The 20118-nt window shown below is 51.0% G+C and overlaps 7 protein-coding genes across 7 annotated transcripts; 4 read left to right on the top strand and 3 right to left on the bottom strand.

Annotated features, from left to right (window-relative positions):
- Positions 1 to 2780: 2780 nt before the first annotated feature.
- On the top strand, positions 2781 to 2918 carry PtrM4_007470 (uncharacterized protein; the record flags this gene model as incomplete). Its single annotated transcript, XM_066102842.1, has 1 exon — positions 2781 to 2918. One exon carries the CDS (start codon positions 2781 to 2783, stop codon positions 2916 to 2918), a length of 138 nt encoding a protein of 45 aa, XP_065965044.1.
- A 3285-nt stretch (positions 2919 to 6203) lies between these two features.
- Positions 6204 to 7766, bottom strand: PtrM4_007460 (VMA13, Vacuolar H+-ATPase V1 sector, subunit H; the record flags this gene model as incomplete). The annotated part of the gene is made up of 3 exons (XM_001930735.2): positions 6204 to 6837; positions 6885 to 7416; positions 7469 to 7766. The coding sequence occupies 3 exons, from the start codon at positions 7764 to 7766 to the stop codon at positions 6204 to 6206; spliced, it is 1464 nt and encodes a 487-aa protein (XP_001930770.1).
- Positions 7767 to 8019: 253 nt separating this feature from the next.
- On the top strand, positions 8020 to 11083 carry PtrM4_007450 (ribonuclease R; the record flags this gene model as incomplete). Its single annotated transcript, XM_001930734.2, has 3 exons — positions 8020 to 8218; positions 8266 to 8733; positions 8781 to 11083. The coding sequence occupies 3 exons, from the start codon at positions 8020 to 8022 to the stop codon at positions 11081 to 11083; spliced, it is 2970 nt and encodes a 989-aa protein (XP_001930769.2).
- An 881-nt stretch (positions 11084 to 11964) lies between these two features.
- On the bottom strand, positions 11965 to 12282 carry PtrM4_007440 (uncharacterized protein; the record flags this gene model as incomplete). The annotated part of the gene is made up of 1 exon (XM_066102841.1): positions 11965 to 12282. One exon carries the CDS (start codon positions 12280 to 12282, stop codon positions 11965 to 11967), a length of 318 nt encoding a protein of 105 aa, XP_065965043.1.
- A 4037-nt stretch (positions 12283 to 16319) lies between these two features.
- PtrM4_007430 (uncharacterized protein) lies at positions 16320 to 16451 on the bottom strand (the record flags this gene model as incomplete). The annotated part of the gene is made up of 1 exon (XM_066102840.1): positions 16320 to 16451. The coding sequence occupies one exon, from the start codon at positions 16449 to 16451 to the stop codon at positions 16320 to 16322; it is 132 nt and encodes a 43-aa protein (XP_065965042.1).
- Positions 16452 to 17086: 635 nt separating this feature from the next.
- PtrM4_007420 (uncharacterized protein) lies at positions 17087 to 17677 on the top strand (the record flags this gene model as incomplete). The annotated part of the gene is made up of 1 exon (XM_001930732.2): positions 17087 to 17677. The coding sequence occupies one exon, from the start codon at positions 17087 to 17089 to the stop codon at positions 17675 to 17677; it is 591 nt and encodes a 196-aa protein (XP_001930767.1).
- A 1173-nt stretch (positions 17678 to 18850) lies between these two features.
- On the top strand, positions 18851 to 19381 carry PtrM4_007410 (Apq12 domain containing protein; the record flags this gene model as incomplete). Its single annotated transcript, XM_001930731.2, has 2 exons — positions 18851 to 18866; positions 18921 to 19381. 2 exons carry the CDS (start codon positions 18851 to 18853, stop codon positions 19379 to 19381), a joined length of 477 nt encoding a protein of 158 aa, XP_001930766.1.
- Positions 19382 to 20118: the final 737 nt, after the last annotated feature.

Here is a 20118-nt window from a genome sequence, read left to right as displayed (position 1 = left end):
GGCCGTGTACTTTTCATTTTCATCTTTCCGACGCATTTTAGAACTAGGTGCACGAATCAGGAGCGGAACTATATCTCCGGTGTCTGCTCTGGTCTTTTTCTTTCTGGTTTTCCACAACGTTGGAGGATTGGGATTAGCATCCTAAACCCCGTTCCGAGACCGAAAGAGAGGGCAAGCGAGCTGGCGTGGCGCGGCGCCTAAGGCAAGCATAGTCACCGTATAATATGTAAAGTCGTCCTTGTCTTGACCGATGTTTGTGCTTTGGCGTTTTCTTTTTTCCACATTGACTCGACTCGCTTTACTGCTGCGGACAGACCGGCTCAGGGGTCCGTACGAATCGCTTAGAAATCGTCGTTGCCTTTCGCAACTCGCGCAAACCTGATAGTCGGGTTCGTTTGTTGGACACATGTGTCAGCTGGGGATACGGCGGTGGGCCGTATCGGAGCAAAAGGCCTGATTCGAGTTTGCTCAACTGATTTCACACCGGAAATTCGGTTGTGGGGGCGTGTGTGTAGTAGTAGTAGTAGTAGTAGTATCCATTAACGTCCTTTTTCAGTCAGAGACTATGTAGGACGGTGGCCTAGGGCCGTTTGACTAGTTTTTTCCCTCTATACCCGTAGGATTTCGTTTCTTTGGTCGAGTTTGACTATGGGGGTTTGGGTTTTTTGCTTCTATACAGGAAAGAGAGAGAGACCTTGTAATAGACACCCGTTTATCTCCACCTTTGTGACCAATCCCTTTGCTATAATAACCCCGTGCTCCTAAGACTGAAAAAAAACCTCGTAGGGGAAAAAGTCATGGGACCTTGAACGTTTGTTGTATATAGCGGCAGTTGCGGCATATTTTCGTCTCGGCGGTACTTTGTGGCTCGGTTGTACGGCGGCGGCTAGCGTTAAGCGTGCGGGGTATTGGTGAAAAACTTTCCAGGTTTCGAAAGGAGCCGTTCGATGTTTTTTGGTAAAGCTAGAATAATAGAATTATTATAGCGGTGAGGGGAGAAGGATTCGAACCTTCAACCTCTGCGAGCAAGCTAGCAGAAGCAACCAGGCGCACTACCACTGCGCCATCCCCCCTGGGGCGTGAGTGTAATCTCGACTAGATTCATGTAGAATGGTGTCTCGGCACTTATTGCCCTTCCTCAGGCTCCCTGCATCTATTTGGTTTGATAGATTGCAACCGTGGCATTTTTTGCAAGACGATGACATGTCGGAACTGCCAGCCTGTTTACGATGGTATCCCCGCCCCCTGCAGTTTAGTTACAGCGTGGTGGATAACTAACTATGCAACGCTGGTAGTCTGGTGTCGTTTCTTTTGCTTGGTACAAGGCGAAAGTCTGGCTCCGACTTGCGACAGCGGGCAGTAGCCCCAAGTCTGCTATCGACGTGTAATGTGGCTGAACCCTTCATCTTCCAACTTGCACCGATAGTTACAGCGGAAACAAGTCAAGTTCTACAATATTATCTATTGCTAAGATATGGAGCAAGCATGTGCAAGCAATCGCCGCGCGCCGGCAACAAATCCCGCCCATTCAGACTCACTGCGCTTCAGTCCGAGCGAGGTGTATGGTTGGCATGTGTTCCCGCAATTCGGAATGACGTTGGTTTGCTTCTTTTGAGCGCGCGCGCCGCCGCCCGTCATCAGATTTACCCGCTGCTCTCCTGGCATCGAGCAAGTTACCGCTATGGGACAGGATGGAATTTTTTGGGTATTTGGGATTTGCGTCCTTCTAGACCCAGCGAGAAAAAGGTGGGTCAGACGTACAGCAAACGGCGTTGTGACTCACCTGCATATTACTGTATGTACGTATGCCTGGCATGATGTGCTAGTGTTCAGATCGGTGAATCGTGTGTGTGGTCGGGCGCTTATTACCGCTTTAGGGCAAATGGACGCTATGCCAACAATTCCAAGACTTTTCCACATGGAATCATGGATTTTTCGCTAACATGACGATGACTAGGAATACGATAGTCGACTTCCAACTTTGCGATTGCGCCCCTCGGCTACCAACACAGAAGTCACTGGACCGTTGAAAACCGTCTGGTTTCGTGCGACGGTCGTCTGACCTGCAAACTTCGAAACACTATTCCTTTGACAGTAAACCAGGAAAGGAATGTCTGCGGTGCCGTATCTTGAAAAGCCTCATCTTGGCTCTTTCCTTGCGTGTCATGATGAAACCTGGGCTACGCGCTCTCGATTGTTTATCTTCGGCAACTAGCTAATTGGCGCCGCTGTCATCTTAGAAGCTCGACTCGCCCTCACCGTCTTGCCGGCCCTTCTGATAGAGTTTGACCCTGCTGCTAGTCAATGGCAGGACCGTGCACCGTCTCCAGTGTAACCATCGTGAAGTCGTTGCAGATCGTAACTCGATTGCATCAAGAATGATTTCCACATTCCCAAGCCACATTTTGACGCCTTCATGACGTCACGATCGAGACTAATACAGGCCGATTGATCGGGTTTTCCTTTTACGATGATGTGTTTTCTGGCCACACGTGCTCCCCGCTCTCGGACCATTTACCCAGAATCCCCACTGCAAACGAGTCAAGAGCATCGGGCGCAAGCCACACCACTGTGGCAGAAGAATGATCCGACCTCTGCTCGGCTTTAGCGCGTGGAAAAGCCGCATGGCGTGCGTGCGTATGTGTGTGTGTGTGACTATCGTGACTTGTAGGCGATGGTGTTCACACCACAAATGTCAAAAAAACGAAAACAGCAAGCCAAGCTAACGGTTCACAGCAATCGACCCTGTAAAGTTTGTAGCCGATACGGACAGCATCACCATGACGATCACATTGTCATCTCTTGGAATTATGACCCATTCGAATAGCAAGGGCTGTATGGCGCTCGCTTTCTGGAATCGATACTTCCCTGGAACCAGACAAAGTCAATGGGATAGGGAATGCAAAAGCAAATCGTAGGGCTGCCAAGCCAATGGTTCGCTCCTTACCGCCACGTACCGCTGACGCTGAATGTCTAGTTGACTATAATGATCTTCAAAACGTCGAAGCTTCTGATGATCATTTTGGTCGTGGACACGCAGGGTGGCGTTTCTTCTAAAACTTCCGCGTGAAAGATCACCAGCTTGGGGCTGAGAAAGAAGTTGTTTTCTCAATGGCCATACAGAGAAGCAAAATAACGTGAAACAAAAAGAGAAAACTCCCGAGAACTTGGACTGTGATACACGATGGTTTTCGAGAAGGTTTCTCGCGTGGAGGTCGGGCTGGCCATTGTGTCGGGGTCATGTTGTGCACGCTCGATGTTGCCGATATGCAGGCATAAAAGACGAACGCACGGTATAGTATGGGAAGAGAAAAGATCATCGCTAGGTATCCACAGACGACATACGCCCCATCAGCGTTCATGCAAATGCACAAGCCCCGCCAAACTCTACTCCTCCAATCCCACAGACCAAATACCCTCACTACCAAGCTATCCTACCCGAGCCGACGAACAGTAATCCGGCGCTCACAAGTATCACGACGACACCGCAGTCCGGCAGATGGGAAACCCCAAAGTTTACGCTGTTTGTTCGCCAGCGTCCGTCGTTTCCCTTGTACCATTCACGTAAAGAACCCGAGAAAGCATGTAGATTTTGGACGATGCCTCGGACTACGTGGTCCCTGTACCAGCGAATAGGAGTGGAACTACTTGGATCCCACCCACACTCAGAAGGGTACACGCACACGCATCCCTGATACGGGTACCCGTACTGCATAGCACCCACTGACCCTTAGTACGGTGAGGGATCAAAAAATAGAAGCTTCGCGTGGGAGCGCGGATGCACTATGCTGGTGGTTTACTTGCACCCAGGGACCAGTAATCAAGCTTATCTGCATGTCGCCGTCTATTTTCGGTTATTTTGTGTGAGTACCGAGGTTAGTTCGAAAGTTTGGTTCCGGTGTCCGTGATAGACTGCTTGGATTAATGGGAGGGGACATTTGAGGTCACAGTGTTTTGTTTTGGTTGGGTTGGGGGAGATGGAGACTTGCAGTGGCGTGTATACAGGGGAAGCTAAAGGGATTGGCATGGGAAATTAGGCTGAATGAGATGGGGATTGATGTCGGATGTTTTGTTTTGGTATGTGTTGGTGTGGTGCGGATTGAGGGTGAGGGTGTGTGTTTGCAGTGGGAGAGTGGGCAGATGTTGGACTGGAGTTTGCTTCGTTGAGATGTGATGATAATGAAGTGGGCTGTGAAATAGTTTATACTGCATTCTTATTGTAGGCAATTCTCGTCGTGGTCCATTGTCTCGCGTTCAACTCAAGCTTCGTTTCACTCTTTGGACTCAGCTCGCAGTAGTCTTGAGACCGCAAGTTCAATCTCTAACGTGTTCATCACTGTAACGTGCATCCCTTTTATTATGTATACTGAAGTCTTACAAGATCAAATACTTTGACCATATGTTCTTCTCGACCAATCGCGCTATATGCAGGAAGTCCGTTTTTCCAAACTCTCTATATCCCTTCAGTCTTTCTCTCCCTAGCAAACTCTACCAATCTCGCACATGCTGAACCGATATTTCAGTCACCAACTGTCATTTACATTATGTTCTTACTAGTCTTCCCCCTTCCCTCATATCGAGCAGTGTTTGTTCTACATATCACATCCAGATAAAAGAAGTCGGTCTATGTAAACCTTATCCGTCGGTAAAAGTGAGGGGAGCATATCGATTCACATGTAAGAGAGTTTAGATTGGGTTTGATATAGGACGCACGCCCTGTATCGCGTTGTTTTTCGTCGATATCACACATGAGTGTTTGAGCTCTTAGTGTTACTACGGTCGTACACATGCATAGAGTAAGTGTTAGTGTAGATACAAAATTACTCTACTCCTATTATCAATACAAGTAAACAGTATCTCCCTAGGTATAGGGAGCTGCATCATTTCAATGGCTTTTTTCCATTGCTACCACCTACTCTGTAGTGACAATATGCTGCTTACCATCGATATCACTTATGTATATTCACAGCTATATAGAGGCTGTCTTTACGTACCTAGCGGGTTGAATCAGACGCCATTCTACTATCAAAAACAGTAAATACATACCCAAGGGTTACGATAAGTGGAACTCAAAGCACTTATTGCTTAACACTAAAAGCATGTCCCTAATAGGAACACAAGTCTATCTTGGCTTTCTTTTCTAAGAAGTGCTGCCAAGCGTATTCATGTATGTCTTCGAGTGCATGTCACTGTCCGACACACGTTTGAGAGTCCTACAATACACACATACATCACCAAAGACACTGCAACTCCTACCACTCGTGTCACTTACCTAGTAATAGAACCACCCCAGCCATATAACCTATCAAATCATTCCGTACGACACGATACAGACATCCCCCGATCAACCAAGCCGCCTTATCAAACTCTACACTACACTGCACAACGCTGCAAACTCTCTGCCCATCACATGCAAACAACCTCGTCCATCACCCATGTCAAGCAATGCCTGCCCCAATACCACCGTACCATGACTATCACCATCACCATCTACTTACCATGTCCATGCCTTGCCACCGAAGCCAAAAGAGTCAACACCCTCAAGCATACCCTCGCCACACTGCCTTGATGCGAACTCACCACCCCTCACATCACATGCCCACCGTTCGTACTTCACCGCTCGCCGTTCTTCGTAAATTGCTATCGGACCGAACACACAAAACCCAGTCCCTACGACAAAGAATCATCAACCCCGGCACAGTCTTAGCTTCTCCTCTGCGTAGCTGTGATAACGAAAACCCCCTGATCCTAGATAATAACTCTTTCAGATTGTGATAAGTGATGGCGATGGTGATCCAGACAGGCACAGGGCCGAATAACAATAGTACGGAGGCAAGTTTGCATTAGTGTTCGGCGTAAGGTTGTCTCAGACTCTCAGTATGCATCGAAAAGCGGGGGGTAGATCTTTCAGTCTATCAGGGCCGATTGCAAAGGAAGGACAACAAGGGAGATGCTTGCGAGAAGTGTGTCACGATGATTCGTCGCGTTGTACAAGGAATGTGAGACACGGCGATCGAAGAGGGGAATGGCGACAATGACGGTGAAGGCCGATGAGACTAACGTGATTTCGACTTGTATATTTTGTTGCATGCAAGAAATGGCCCAGCATTTTATGATACAGTCCGACTACAAAAGACGAGGAAAATACAAACAAGGGGAAGCACTACTCACACGCTTGATGAAAGCGATCGATCGCATGACTATTACCTGATCGGCACCTCGCTCTTCGACTCGAAGCTGTATCGTAGCCACTCGCCCACGGCTCTCAAGCTCTCCCACCGTACGCTCTCATCTGCTTCTTGCATCAGCTCCATGACTCTGCCCTTGAGACCCAGCTTTTCGAGTTGTTGTCGCTTGTCGGGCACTTCTTTCACTAAGCATGCTACGTCATTGCAACCAATTGCCAAGACCTGCTTGTCGTTTTCCCAGTCCTTTGACAAGATCTCGGCAAGCTTTCGGGGAAGCTCTCCCTTGTTCTCTTCTAGAATGCGACGGGCGTTGTCTTGCCAGAAAGTAGGGTTGCGATGAGGTGGTGACCAGCGGAGGTGACCCGAGTGAAGTTCGGCAGCGTACTCATCAAACGTCGTCTGCGTCTTGGTGTATTCCTCAAGCAGCTCGGTCAGTGCCTGGAGGTCCTCGAGAGCGTCTTCATCAGTCAGGTGGCGCGACTTCAGACTTGTAAGAAGGGCAGGTAGGCGAGCGAGAACTGCCGTGGGAAGTAAGGTACTGCGGTTCGTGATCAAGAGGTTGCGGAGGGTGGAAAGGAGGAGGCGAGTGGTTTTCTCCTTGGGTGACACCTTGAGCAACTGTGTGTACAGAATTACAATGTCGTGCTCACTGGATGATGTTAGCGCACGGTTAAGTCACTCGGAAAGGCATCGTACTCTTGAAGGCCGTCGCCAACGAGCTCGCCCTCGAAACTGAGCTGCCAAATAACAAGCAGAACATGGTACAGAAGCTGGAGGCCGACACCGCCAGATATCCCGCCATCGGCTGTGCTGCGAATACTGGCACCGCCGCTGTAGAGGGTCGAGTCGGTATCCTTGGCTGACCCCGCTGCGGCCCGCAGAATATCAAAAAGAGGGCTTAGCGTCTCCTTCCTCTGCTTCCAAAAGATGCGTCTTGCCTTTGTATTACGAAGTACAGCAGAGTATTCGCGAACCGCGATATCCTGAAGGCCGGCGTCGGATGCCTTTGCGAGCGTCGAGAGGTAGGTGAAGAGCTGGGCTAGTGCCTCGTCGAGCTCGGGAGTGCTCTTGGAAGTCTGTGTGACGGCATGCGACAGTAGCCCGGACAGTACAGACGAGGTGAGAAGCGGCACGGGGTCTTCATTGTTGGATGAAGCTTTCAGAAGCGGTAGGAACGGCTTGTAGGGTGCTGGGTGCTGGACGAGAGCGGATGTGAGGGCAGGTATATCTGAAGACACGTGAGCTTCACCATGCATATACAAAGGTTCCTATGTTCCTACCGTCAATCATATCCCCTAATAGGACCAGCATGTAGTGAATGATGTCCTGACGCTTTGCTGCTGCCTCGAAGATGCTCTGTGACCCATTTCCACCCACGAGCAGCGTGACAAAGCTACCCACGTCCGACTCGATTGTCTGCTTGCGCTGCTCCTTGCGCACCTTGTCGATCGACTTGATCTTCCTGAGGTCCTCGTCGGTGATGGTCTTGGCCCGGACCGCACCTTCCCACGATATGGGCCGAGCGCGGATGTTATTCTGGATCGAGGTGAGGTACGTGGGTGGGTCTAGTGACGACATGGTGAATGTTCTGCTATGTGGTAATGCGACGATGGGCTGGCGGCTTCGGTGCCTTGTTGTCGTCGATGTACTGTAGCTCTGATGTTGGGTAATGGAGCTCTGCGGCCCACCCAAACTCCGTCATCTGGTCCTAGCTTCACTAGTGCCATCTCGAAATCGACCCTTGCACTTTTGCCCTCTTGGCATCTGCCAGACCTTCACAAGCACAACACGCCACGCTCTTGCCCTGTCAACCAACAAGCTCCGTGTAAACATGGAGTACTTTAGTCTCAAGCGGTCGACTGCCGATCGCGGCCAGTCCAACCTTTCCAGCAAAGTCTATGTGCGGTCCACAAAGAGTGGCAAGGTTCAGAAAATCGTGAGAGAGCTATACCTACGACAAGACATTCCGTGCTCGTCGAATCTGTGCAGGTCATGTCTGGAGATTGCACCAACCGACTACTCGCAAAAAGGTGCGATATAATCATCTCACGTGCACTGCAAGGCTAACCCCATTCAGTATCACCTTTCGTGCTATCCGACACACCAGCAGGATCAACCAACTTCCCAAATGGCCAATATCTCGTTCCAGACACGAATGCTTTTCTTACTGGAATGGATCTGTTTGAAGTCGAAACTGCCTTCCATGATGTCATCGTCCTGCAGACTGTCCTAGAGGAAGTCAAGAACCGCTCATTACCGCTCTACCACCGTTTGATATCTTTGACCAAGAACGAGGGAAAGCGATTTTATGTATTCTTCAACGAGTTCCGAGTGGAGACCTATGTCGCCCGGGAGCCCGGAGAGACGATTAACGACAGGAATGATCGAGCCGTGCGCAAAGCAGTAGAGTGGTATAATCACCACATCCAAGAGGCGGTCGCAGCACGCAGCAAGAAGCAGAGCCGGATTCCTACGGTTGTCATGATCACAGATGACAAGGACAATCTACGGAAAGCCGCGGCCGAGCAGATACCCGGCATGACGTGTAAGCGTTCAGACGAGAACACTTGGACAAGACTAACGTCCACTCAGTATCCGACTTTGTTTCTGGACTTGAGAAATCGGATGAGCTCCTGGATATGATCAGCGCTGCGCAAGAACAGCGAGAGGTACGATCTAAAAAGGCCCAAGTCTTCTACCCAGAACACTACACAGTATCCAAGATGATGACTGGCGTAAAAGCTGGTACTTTACATCAGGGCATTTTCAACGTCTCGCCATACAACTATCTCGAGGGTTCCGTTCATGTACCCTCTTTCGACAAGTCACTCCTCATCCTAGGCCGCGAGAATAGTAATCGCGCCGTCTCTGGCGATGTAGTAGTTGTTGAAGTACTTCCTAAAGATCAGTGGAAAGCACCATCCACCAAGATCATCGAGGAGGAGACTGTGAACAAGAACGACAATGCTGAGGCCGAAGAGGGAGAGACTGTCATTCCCGAGAGGGAGCAAAAAGCACTACAAGAAGAGGTCAAGAAGGTTCATGGACAAAGCGCAGAAGGCAGGCCTCAACCTACTGCTCGCGTCGTAGGTATCATCAAGCGTAACTGGAGACAATATGTGGGTCACATCGACCGCGATTCTGTTCGCTCTTCGTCCAAATCGAGCAGACAGCAACAGACGGTTTTCCTGGTTCCCATGGACAAGCGTATCCCCAAAATTCGCATACGGACACGACAAGCTGGTGAGCTTCTCGGTCAGCGTGTCTTGGCAACCATCGACTCGTGGGATCGCGACTCCCGATACCCAGTTGGCCACTTTGTACGATCACTTGGCGAGCTTGAATCCAAAGGCGCAGAGACTGAGGCACTACTTTTGGAGTGGGACGTGCAGTACAAGCCTTTCCCAAAGACAGTCTTGGATTGTCTACCTGCTGAAGGCCACGACTGGAAAGTGCCTGCTAGCATGGATGACCCTGGATGGAAGGGACGCCGAGACCTTCGCGATCTTCTGGTCTGCTCTATCGACCCTGTCGGCTGCGTCGATATTGATGATGCTCTACACGCCCACAAATTACCGAACGGCAACTACCAGGTCGGCGTTCACATTGCGGACGTGTCACATTTTGTCAAGCCGAATAATGCCATGGACAAGGAAGCTAGCCAGCGTGGAACGACTGTTTACCTTGTCGACAAGCGTATAGACATGTTGCCCATGCTTCTTGGAACAGACCTTTGCTCGCTGAAGCCGTATGTCGAGCGCTATGCCTTCTCTGTGCTCTGGGAGGTCACCGAAGATGCGGACATCGTTTCATCACACTTTACAAAATCGGTTATCCGATCAAGAGAAGCATTCAGCTACGAACAAGCTCAAATTCGGATAAACGATAACTCACAGCAAGATGATCTTACCAAAGGCATGCGGACGTTACTTATGCTTTCCAAAAAGCTGAAGCAAAAACGAATGGATGCAGGAGCCCTCAATCTTTCATCGCCAGAAGTCAAGGTTCGCACTGAATCCGAAACCTCAGACCCAGTAGATGTTGAGACCAAGAAACACCTCGACACCAACTCGCTCGTAGAAGAGTTCATGTTGCTCGCCAATATCAGCGTCGCCGCAAAGAATTACGAAGCCTTCCCACAAACCGCTCTATTGCGGCGCCACGCCGCACCACCAAAGACAAACTTTGAAGAGCTTGACAACCAGCTCAAGGTCAAGAAGGGAATGGAGCTCAAGACCGATAGTTCCAAGGCTTTGGCCGACTCTCTCGACAAGTGTGTAGATCCCGGCAATCCCTTCTTCAACACTCTCGTCCGAATAATGGCAACGCGATGTATGATGTCCGCCGAGTACTTTTGCGCGGGTACACAAGCCTACCCCGAGTTCAGACATTACGGTCTCGCGAGTGAAATCTACACACATTTCACATCGCCCATCCGTCGTTACGCCGATCTTGAAGCCCATCGCCAGCTCGCCGCCGCAATCGAATACGAACAACTAGACCCCAGTCTGCAGTCCAAAGCCAAGCTTGAAGCTGTCTGCAAGAACATCAACGTGCGCCATCGCAATGCTCAGCAGGCTGGTCGCGCTTCCATCGAGTACTACGTCGGCCAAGCGCTAAAGGGCAAGGATATCAACGAAGAGGGGTTTGTTATGAAGATTTTCTCAAATGGTTTCGTGGTCTTTGTACCACGATTTGGTATCGAGAGTCTGATTCGCTTGAGAGATCTGGCTACGCCTGAGCCAGAAGCCGACTTTGATGCGGAGAACTATGTGCTTAGTGTCAAGGGCGATGTTAAGAGGAGCATTGAGTTGTTCGAAAAGGTTACTGTTAGGATTACGGATGAGTTGGAGGAGAGCACTGGGAAGAGAAAGGTCAAGTTGAGCTTGGTTTAGGTCACGGTTGTATTGGTTTCGGCATCTTTGGAGGTAAGAAATGCGGTCTGTTAAGTATGTAATAAAAGCTAGAACGGAATTATCAAACCCGGGGGAAAGTACCCTTTGTGCTCATGAGCTTTCGATAGCTACTGTGATGGGTTGTTTCGAATCGCGGTCACATTATCAGATGTAAAACAAAGCTCTTCAGCATCGTGAAGTTTCTTCAGCCTCCGTCTACATCCAGAGTGCATGGTGTCCGCAAACTTAGCAGTAGGCCACACAGACCAACAGAGCCTCCACTCTCACCACCCCCATCCCACCCAGCGGTGACACGGAGAAACTTTACCACCACGCTACCACATAACCAAGGGTAGGGCTGAGCCCCTCGCTTACCCATCACCCTCGTCTGTCGCTGGTCGTATTACTTACGTGTTTGCCTGGCACGGCATTTTCCTTTCCGTTGCCAGTAAGCAGAGTAAGCACGTCCCACGTGTATTACTTGATTTGTTCCCGCTTGCGAACAGAGCCGGATAGGGTAAGTGATGGACAGACAGACCGTCAGTGTTGTTCCATCAGTTGGGTAAGCAAGGGCATACTTACTGCATCGGTATGCTTGGTTGGGTATCAAGTGCGCTTACTTACTGTATTGGTATGCTTGGTCAGGTATCAGGTCTTGGGTATGATTGCTTACTTTCCGTATCAGTATCAGGCATCGTCAGTCAGTTGGCAATATGACGTGTATACAGGAATAGAATGGATACGAATACGGTATGTGTGAGCGTCACATGATTGATGATGATTTACAGATGGACTGCCTGACTGACCGACTAACTGCGTACGTATGCCCTCTTCCCTGCCTGATTCTGATTTGATGGCCCTCGAAACAGAAGGATTGTAGTTTAGACACCTGGAGCCTTTGTGTTTTGAAACAGCGCATGATTGTGGTGCAGATCAGCGCCGGCAACGGACCGAGCCCGTCCCTGATTTCGTTCGGGGTTGGGTTGGTTGATGCTGAGATCTGTGCTACGGGTGGAGCAAGGCAAGATAAAAGTGATGAACTGTGAACTGCATACATTTATGCGAGAAGTTTGTTTACAGCAGAGACACCCGAGAAACTGCGGGTTTGAGACGGTCAAGGCGTCTGTTCTGCGCGTGTTTTGGTTGGTGGCGCCCAGGTGGGGTGGGATGTGCTTAGTGAGAAGTTTAAATTGGGACATTGTCGCGTACGAAGCAGTTCGCGGCGGCGATGCAGATCAGGGAACTGGAGAGTTCGTGTACCTGAACGAGGCAAAACGGCGCTTGGAACTTGGGGGAATGTTGAATTCCTGTTTCTTGGGACGCGTCAGATGACGACGATCTCCGTACTGTTGGGCTCGAAAGGGAACGATATTTTTATAGCTCTACTTCAAAGTTCGGCGTACGCTTTGTGCGAAGACGGTCGTCCGGAGCACCAAAGAGGCAAGAACACGACGCATACGTGCGTACCTGATCTTGGCTTTCCATCCTGATCATGTAGTTGCTCTCCAGCCGCAAACTACACACGCCATACGCACGCAACTCCATTAAGTCCCCATTCTAGACTTCCTTCGCTTGCTTCGCATGCAATCCACACCTGCAAGACGAACAACGCCATCCACCACGGTGCATACACCAAAACCCTAAATCTCATTCACGCGATAAGCACAATGGCTTGCATGCATGACCCGCCGACCAAAAGAGTCAGCAGTTCCTACCATTGTTTGGTACGATATCGGCCCCGTCTCGCTAGCGGCTTGAATAGACTTTTACCCCGGGGGCAGAGTAGAGTAGGTTTGGCTCTGTCCCTCGGTTGACAAATCTAATCAGTACAACGCAACGCTGCAGACAGGCACACACACACACACACACACGTACGTAGACGCGCAAGTGCGGAGATGGTGACCAAGGCCGGTGGGCAAGTGGCGTGGCGTGGCGTGGCGTGGTGGAAAGTCGGGGTTGGCTACTCCATACTATCATGAAGGTCGGATCATGTGCAAAAGACGGGTTATTGAGTTGTGTATCCTATTCCAAGCTACCTTTTTACCTTGATGGTGGTTGGCAATAACGTCACTATCGGCGGTAGGTGGTCACGGGGCGAATCAGGGCGCGCTCGGTTGACGATAAGCAAGTGCCAGGAGGGTCAGATAGGCGGGAGCAGGTGGGTATCTGGCATGGAGCCGGTTAATGATCGGTCAATAGTTTGGAGGGTGTTATGGTGGGGACGGTTTTTTGGGGATACTTGGGTTTACATGGTTATGGGGAGATGTTTTTGCAAAGGTAGACCGATCCCGTCCTTGTAGCCGCCCCGGACCCCGCCAGGGGTACTCCCGTGCGGCCTGTGTGAAGCGGAACCAAACTTCAGCTTTCCGTAGAACATGGCTTGGAACCGATATAGTATTGTCAGAGTACGTACGACAGCAAGCAATTTGAAAGATTGTATAAACCACGCAGTTAGAAATCATGAGCATGCACATGTAATGCACGGCGTTGCCGCAATCCCGCAGAAGCGAAGTGAGGGTTTTCTATATTGAGCTATTCTAAGCATCATGGATAAGATATAGTAGAAGCACTATACCATGACGTACCCTGCATACAGCTAAGCGCCCCCACGATAAGCATTCTACGAGGCAGGATTCGCGGCGCGGGAAGTCTAGCAGGGACAACGGTCGCAACTTGGACCGATGATTAGGAAAATAAATATCAGGGTCGCAAGCTAATATCACAAAAGGTCATGGTTGCCATCTGACTCATTTACCCTCAAAGTTGGACGTTCAACTTGTCTCACGAGTCGTGCCATGATGGAATGTGGAGAGGTGCAGCAGACGGGTATAATAGGAGACCAATGAGGCCGCACGCAAGCTGTACGAGGTGTGAGGTGGTGTCCACGGTTCGCTGTATGCGAACGCCATGTGGCAAAGCTCAGGTGACTGCAAACACCGGCTCCCGTCATCATCCGCTCTTCTTGACCCAAGTGCACCACCACGTGTACATGCAGCCGAAAATTCCGGGTTTAGAAAACCCCGTTGCTGCACGGGAATGAAGGAGTTTTCGCAACTGCATATCATGGGCCAATCGTATTTCCAGTACCATGTCTATAATATACAGACGGACAACGGTAGAGTACCGACATAACGGCCATGCGGCAGCTCTGACCGGCCGTTGAGGACAGGTAGTTTGAGCCGGGCATGAGGGTATTGTAAGACCATGGGTGCTACAATCATACAATTACTTATACTCCGGATATGATGAGTGCCGATGCAGGTTCTAGGAGGTTTTTAATCTTAGATATCCGGTTTTCTTCGTTTAGGGGGCATGCGATGGGCGACGAGGCTGTATGGTGCCGGGTCTGCTACTCGTTCGAGGTGGTGATGCGGCCATGTTCATCTCAATACAGTCATGACCATGGCCCCATCTCGTTTATCACCGAGCTCGATCCGGGCTCGCGTACATCATGGACGGCCGATGACTCTCGTTGCGAAAGCGATTTCAGGAGTTTATGACACGATGATGGTGCTGGAGTTGTGGCTCTGTGCCGCTTTCTTCGGCTGAGGACTGGGGCAGGGGGTGGATACACGGTACTTGTAGGAGCTCATTGGTGGAGCAAAGATTGTTCGCTGCACATTGTTTCAAAGGCCGACTTCTTGGCACCTTCTGCTTTGGTCCGACCGAGAGTTACCACCTGAATCGCACCTTCTCTCCTCCCCGCAGTTGATCAGGACATGTGAGCAAGTAACCACTACGTCAGCGTTGCATTATTGCGCACCACACGCACAATCTCAGCTCACCCAAACGTCTTTTGACGTTCAAAGAGTCTTTGATGTTTGCACAGACACTTTTACAAACTCTCCGCTATATGCGCCGTCATAGCGTCGTCTCGACATCCACGTGCAGACATGACATATTAGCCGGAGAACGAGTGCGAAGGCTACATACATGCAGGTACCGTGGTCGTATTCGGTATGAGCGGCAAAGGCGCGTCGACACTACTACTCTTGGAATCAAGAATGCACTTGATTGAATAGTAGCCGTCATCGAGCCCTTGTATAGCCTTGCCGATGTTATTCGGACATGCCTGCCGGTTTGTTCTTTCAGGAGTGAAGGTCGAGCGGCGAGCGGCGAGCGGCATGCTGGTTAGGGATGGTGCCTGCTATTATCAACTTGCTAAGTGATCATTTCGGCTACGGGGCGTGCACGAAGATCAAGAGTGCGGAAAGGAAGACCCGGTTTTCATAGCGGTGATTTTTTCCCATGCTGGAATTGTTACAAGTTGCTGGGCAGGTAAGGGGGGTTTTGAAGATGCAGCAGTTTTAGCGTGTCTGGACTGCGGGATTCAGCTCGTGGCCGTCTCTGGGAGCCTCTGGCTCGTCTGCCACATGCGATAATGATGCGAGTATCGGCGAAGGCGATAGTATCCACGTTCGGAGAGTTTCTCGACTTCTTGACGCATGCAGCTAGCTGGATAGACGTGCCCAGATGATGCGCTACTATGTGGGCTACGGCTAGTCGCATGTGGTAGTGCAGCAAATTGCAAGCCCCAGGCGTGTTGCTCAGCTTACGGCGGACGGTACTTGATGTCGTCGCCCAGCTTGAGAGGCAGAGATGATGTGTGTTTCAGGTGGATCCGGTGAGGGTTCCAGGAGCGCCATTGGCTGGTACAGAAAATGGCCCCTTGGTGAGGCATCCGAGATAATGGGCAATGGGTGAGCTGGCGAGCTGGTGACCAAGCAACCGTTCAAGCCATGGAACCTGTCGGTGCGAGCCATGTCCGGTCTGCTGCAAGACAAGACACTCGGCTGCAGGGTTGCGCGATACTGTAGTCAGGAACGTCAGGGACGTCAGGAACGCTCGGCGTGTAGCTCGTATTGCTGCACTCTTCGGACCAGACCATGGCGCTACTATGGAGACGTGCTCTTCTCCTCCCCCGACACCATGGGTGAGATATGGACTTGTGACCGCAGAGCAGCACATAAGCGCACTGGGCGGGCGAGGGGACAGAAGCTTCAAGGAAGCGATTGCGGGACGCACCTAGAGGCCGTGTCGGGATTGGCCAGTGCCTGCATGTGGTGGGCAGAGGTGGGTCACGAGACTCGTTGGAGATGGTGGATCGACGCCGTCTGCAAGCGAAGCCAAGTTTCCGACCACCCTCGCTGATGCAAGGACAACCAGAAAAACAAAGAAGAAAACGGATAGTACAGCTGACAGTTGTGCAGGACGAGGCGTGCTTTTGCACCGCTGTTCAAGCCTCCAGTGTCAGTCTGCCCTGGGCTTTGGCGACTTCTGCCCGCGCATTCGTCGCAAGGCCTCCGTGTGCTGTCAAAAAGGCGGCCAGTTTGCTGACCTTGACGACGCCACGGCCTGGTGCTGGCATAGCAGTAATGGTCGGCACTGTCCTGGCCCCTGCACCAGCCGCGGCGGAACTGCCTCTCTAGGAGTTTGCGCCATCGTCAACGGCCGTGGTTCCAAGCTTGTCCAAATTAGCCCACCAGGGTTGACTTTAGTGCACAACTCACCGATATTTCCATAAGTCTCTGCCCTACTAGTAAACTTCGCACCCCACCACTAGGCACGTCCTCGTACCTGCATGTTGCCTTGGGCCAAGCTTGCGAGATATCTATAACCCACATCACTCTCCTCGCTCACTGCGCCATCGTAGCCCCTACCAAACCCTCATTCTTTGTTCTGTCTTTCCGTGCCGCTAGCAGCATACCATCATTCCCTGCCCGGGTGCTGTGGATCGGTACACGCATGACCCCCCCGCTTATCTCGCAACTACTTTATCCGTGGTGCCCTTCCAGGTTCACTCCCGACAGAAGTGGACTCAAGACTACGACCAACGTTTCGTCCACCGCCACTCGAGGAAGTAGCCGCACCAGCCGCTGCCAGTATGGTCTTGATTTGAGGACCGTCTTTCTTTAATATATTGCCTTGAACTCGTCCTCTACAAACTGGCCAACTACAGCATCCACCATCGCCGACATTAAACACAGTTACAAATACCCCATCATGGACCAACAAACAAAAGTCTGGGCCATTCTTGGCGCCGTCGTAGGCACCCTCGTCGTCACCGGTGTTGCCGTTACCCTACTATTTTGCTGGAAGAGATCTCAAAGACGGATGAGGGGTTTCTCCCTACGAGCAGCCACACCACTAGACGACGCCGAGTTTGAATCATGGCGAAGACCAAGCCAATACGCACAACGACCGGAAAAGTACGGCATCCGACCAACCCAGCCAGCCCTCACACGAGATCGCATATCCCCCAGAATCAACACCGACTTTGAGAAGGAGCTCAGCACATACGAGTTCCCTCCACGAACACCATCCTTGACAGACAACATCTCGATGAAGTCACCCACCAGCTCGATACGAGTACCGGACCGAGTACGCAGGAAGTCCAGCATGTCCTCATCTATTGCAGACCGACCACCCACGCCTTACTCTCCCAGCTCCCCACCAACCGACTTCCACCGCGGTTCGACATGCTCGCACAGGTCACCATTGATCCACTATCCTTCCTTATCCGAGGCTTCGTCCTTTAAATTCAACTTTGAAGCAGAGTACGGCACACAGCAGAAGAGCGAACGCTGGCTCTGAGCTCTAATTACCTTGACTCGACTTCAACTGAGTGGTGCGGTCTGACAGGTGTCTGTACCACCATGCACCACGTCTTGTACCAGTCAGCACTTTACTTTTGCGACCTTCACTTCGCATACATACTTTACGACTACACATGATTTATATTTGGGCGTTTGGCAGAGCTTTGCACTTATGATACCAGACCTTAGTGTCACTACATGGGCCTTGAGCCTTTTCTTTTTGTTCAGGATTCCGTGCCCAAGGATGCACGAGGAGGACGAGTGTGTGACACATGGAGGATGGAAGCATGACATAGGACGTTAGCATAGGATAGTGAAGAAATACAACATTGACCCACGACAATCATGCCCTCTTTCTTTGTGTTCCCAATTGCGCAATACGTGCTGCAAGGCACCGTCCATGATGGTAACACGGACCCATCTGCAGCATGGACCCTCTCTCGACGGGTTCACGTCATGTGCTGTGGGTGACACACACCGCCAGTTGCTCACCCCAGGATTTCTAATACTGTTACCAGCATGTGCATGTGAAACTCTCTCGTTCTCTCTCGCCCGCAATCTCCACCACCCGAGACTCCACATGGACGACTATCGAAACCGAACGGGACGCGATTCATGCCGATTGCGCGACCTCGCGCGGGAGCCGCAGAACAGCGGTGGTGCCGCTAGTTGACCGCATTTGCAGGCCAGGAATACCCCGCTGCATGTGAGACCGACTCGCACAACGATGCAGGGTCGGTGGATATTCCTCCCTTGCTTTCGTTTGGTGTTAGCTATAGTTATTGTGTGTTTTATTTTCCGTACCTACCCACGTGACTAAGAGAGAGCGCTTTCCATTCTCTGTCCGCCATGACGTGCAGCTGACATGTGGGCTTTGTAGCGGTTGAGCTGCAGGGTGAAAGGGTTTTTGTGGGGCACGCGCTTTCTTCTCACCGCGGTGGTTGAATTGACTACGTGGACAGCTGTCACCGCACTGCAAGTCAAAGAACAGAACAAAACGCTTTGATATTTGTTTGTTGCACATTGTGACATATTGACTGTTTGAGTATTTGATAGGTAGTGTGGCGACGCCTTCTGCACACGAACCATCTCCCCGCAACGCGTCCCGTCTCGTCACATCGCGTCTGGCACACGACCTCAGCACCAGCTTTTCCATCGCAAACCGCCCAAAATGGACTTTGTACAAGGTGTGCACTCTCAATACAGACGCGAACATGTGCATTACTAACGGCTTTCAATAGATTACGCAGCCCTCCTCCCACGGCTCCTTCCCCCATCCTTCGCGAACCCGCTCCTCCAAATAATCACCACAGCCTTTGGCATCCAGCGCACCCTCGCCGAGCATCTCACCCCGCTCCTCACAAAAGTCGTCACACAACCCGATGTCGCCACCGTGCTCGCGCTCCTCGCCATCTTCTACATCAGCCTCATGATGCTGAACATGCTCTACCGCGCCGTCATGTTTTGGGTGCAACTGGCCTTCCGCCTGGTTTTCTGGGGCGCCATCATCGGCCTGGGCTTCTGGGTTGCCAAGCGCGGGCCCGAGGGCTTCGTCGAGGATGTGCAGGGCTTGGTGGAATACTGCGTCGCCGAGTATCACAAGTATAGCACCGAGATCAAGGAGTTTCAGCAGCAGAATGAGGGGCAAATCCGGAAGAAAGCGCGGACACAGCAGACGAAGAAGATGAGTGGATGGCTGTAGTTGGGTGGAGAAAATGATATAGCGGGGTGTATGAAAGGGTTGGGTTACGACCTTGTTTGTGGATATCTGGTGTGTTTTGGTCATGAACGCAAGCGCGGTTTTTGCATAAGGCGTTTACTTATACCACACATGCCTATGGCGCTGAGAGCGAGGTTTGCGCAAAAAAGCTTGGGGGCGGCAAATGGTGCTCTGGGGTCATGAACGCTTGCAGGTATACCATTTTTACATACGATCTAATGAGCAGAATGAAAAACCCTTGGAACCAATGCCATTTTACGTCTATCACCACAAGACTTCTGAGGCAATTTCTTTTCTTATTCGATACCACACCCCTCTTATCGCAAATGCCATGGCTGCATACACCACATCACACCACCACTCGATCCAGATATCGCCACAACCACACATCCCGCATCACATGACATGTTCGTAGCGTGCCTTAGCACCACCACCCTACCCCCTTACTAAACTTCCACGTAGTACAAAGATCATCTACAATGCATAATCGCAATCTCAAAATCTCCATGTACCCCACCCACGTGCATTAAATCGATCTACAGCACTCCCCTGATCGGTGCACTGTATGTACGGTATGCAGAAGAAGCCAAGAAAACCGGCTTTTGCGCTAACACTAGTTCGGTCATGATGGGCTGCTGGTCTTCATCTCCACATCTCGTAACGAGAGAGGGTGGGTTTGAAATGGACAGTCTGTTCGTATTTGATGGGGCTCGGTAGGT

The sequence above is a fragment of the Pyrenophora tritici-repentis genome, chromosome 1 (assembly GCF_003171515.1).
Source record: "Pyrenophora tritici-repentis strain M4 chromosome 1, whole genome shotgun sequence".
Lineage (NCBI taxonomy): Eukaryota > Fungi > Ascomycota > Dothideomycetes > Pleosporales > Pleosporaceae > Pyrenophora > Pyrenophora tritici-repentis.
This window is presented reverse-complemented; position numbering and strand designations above follow the sequence as displayed.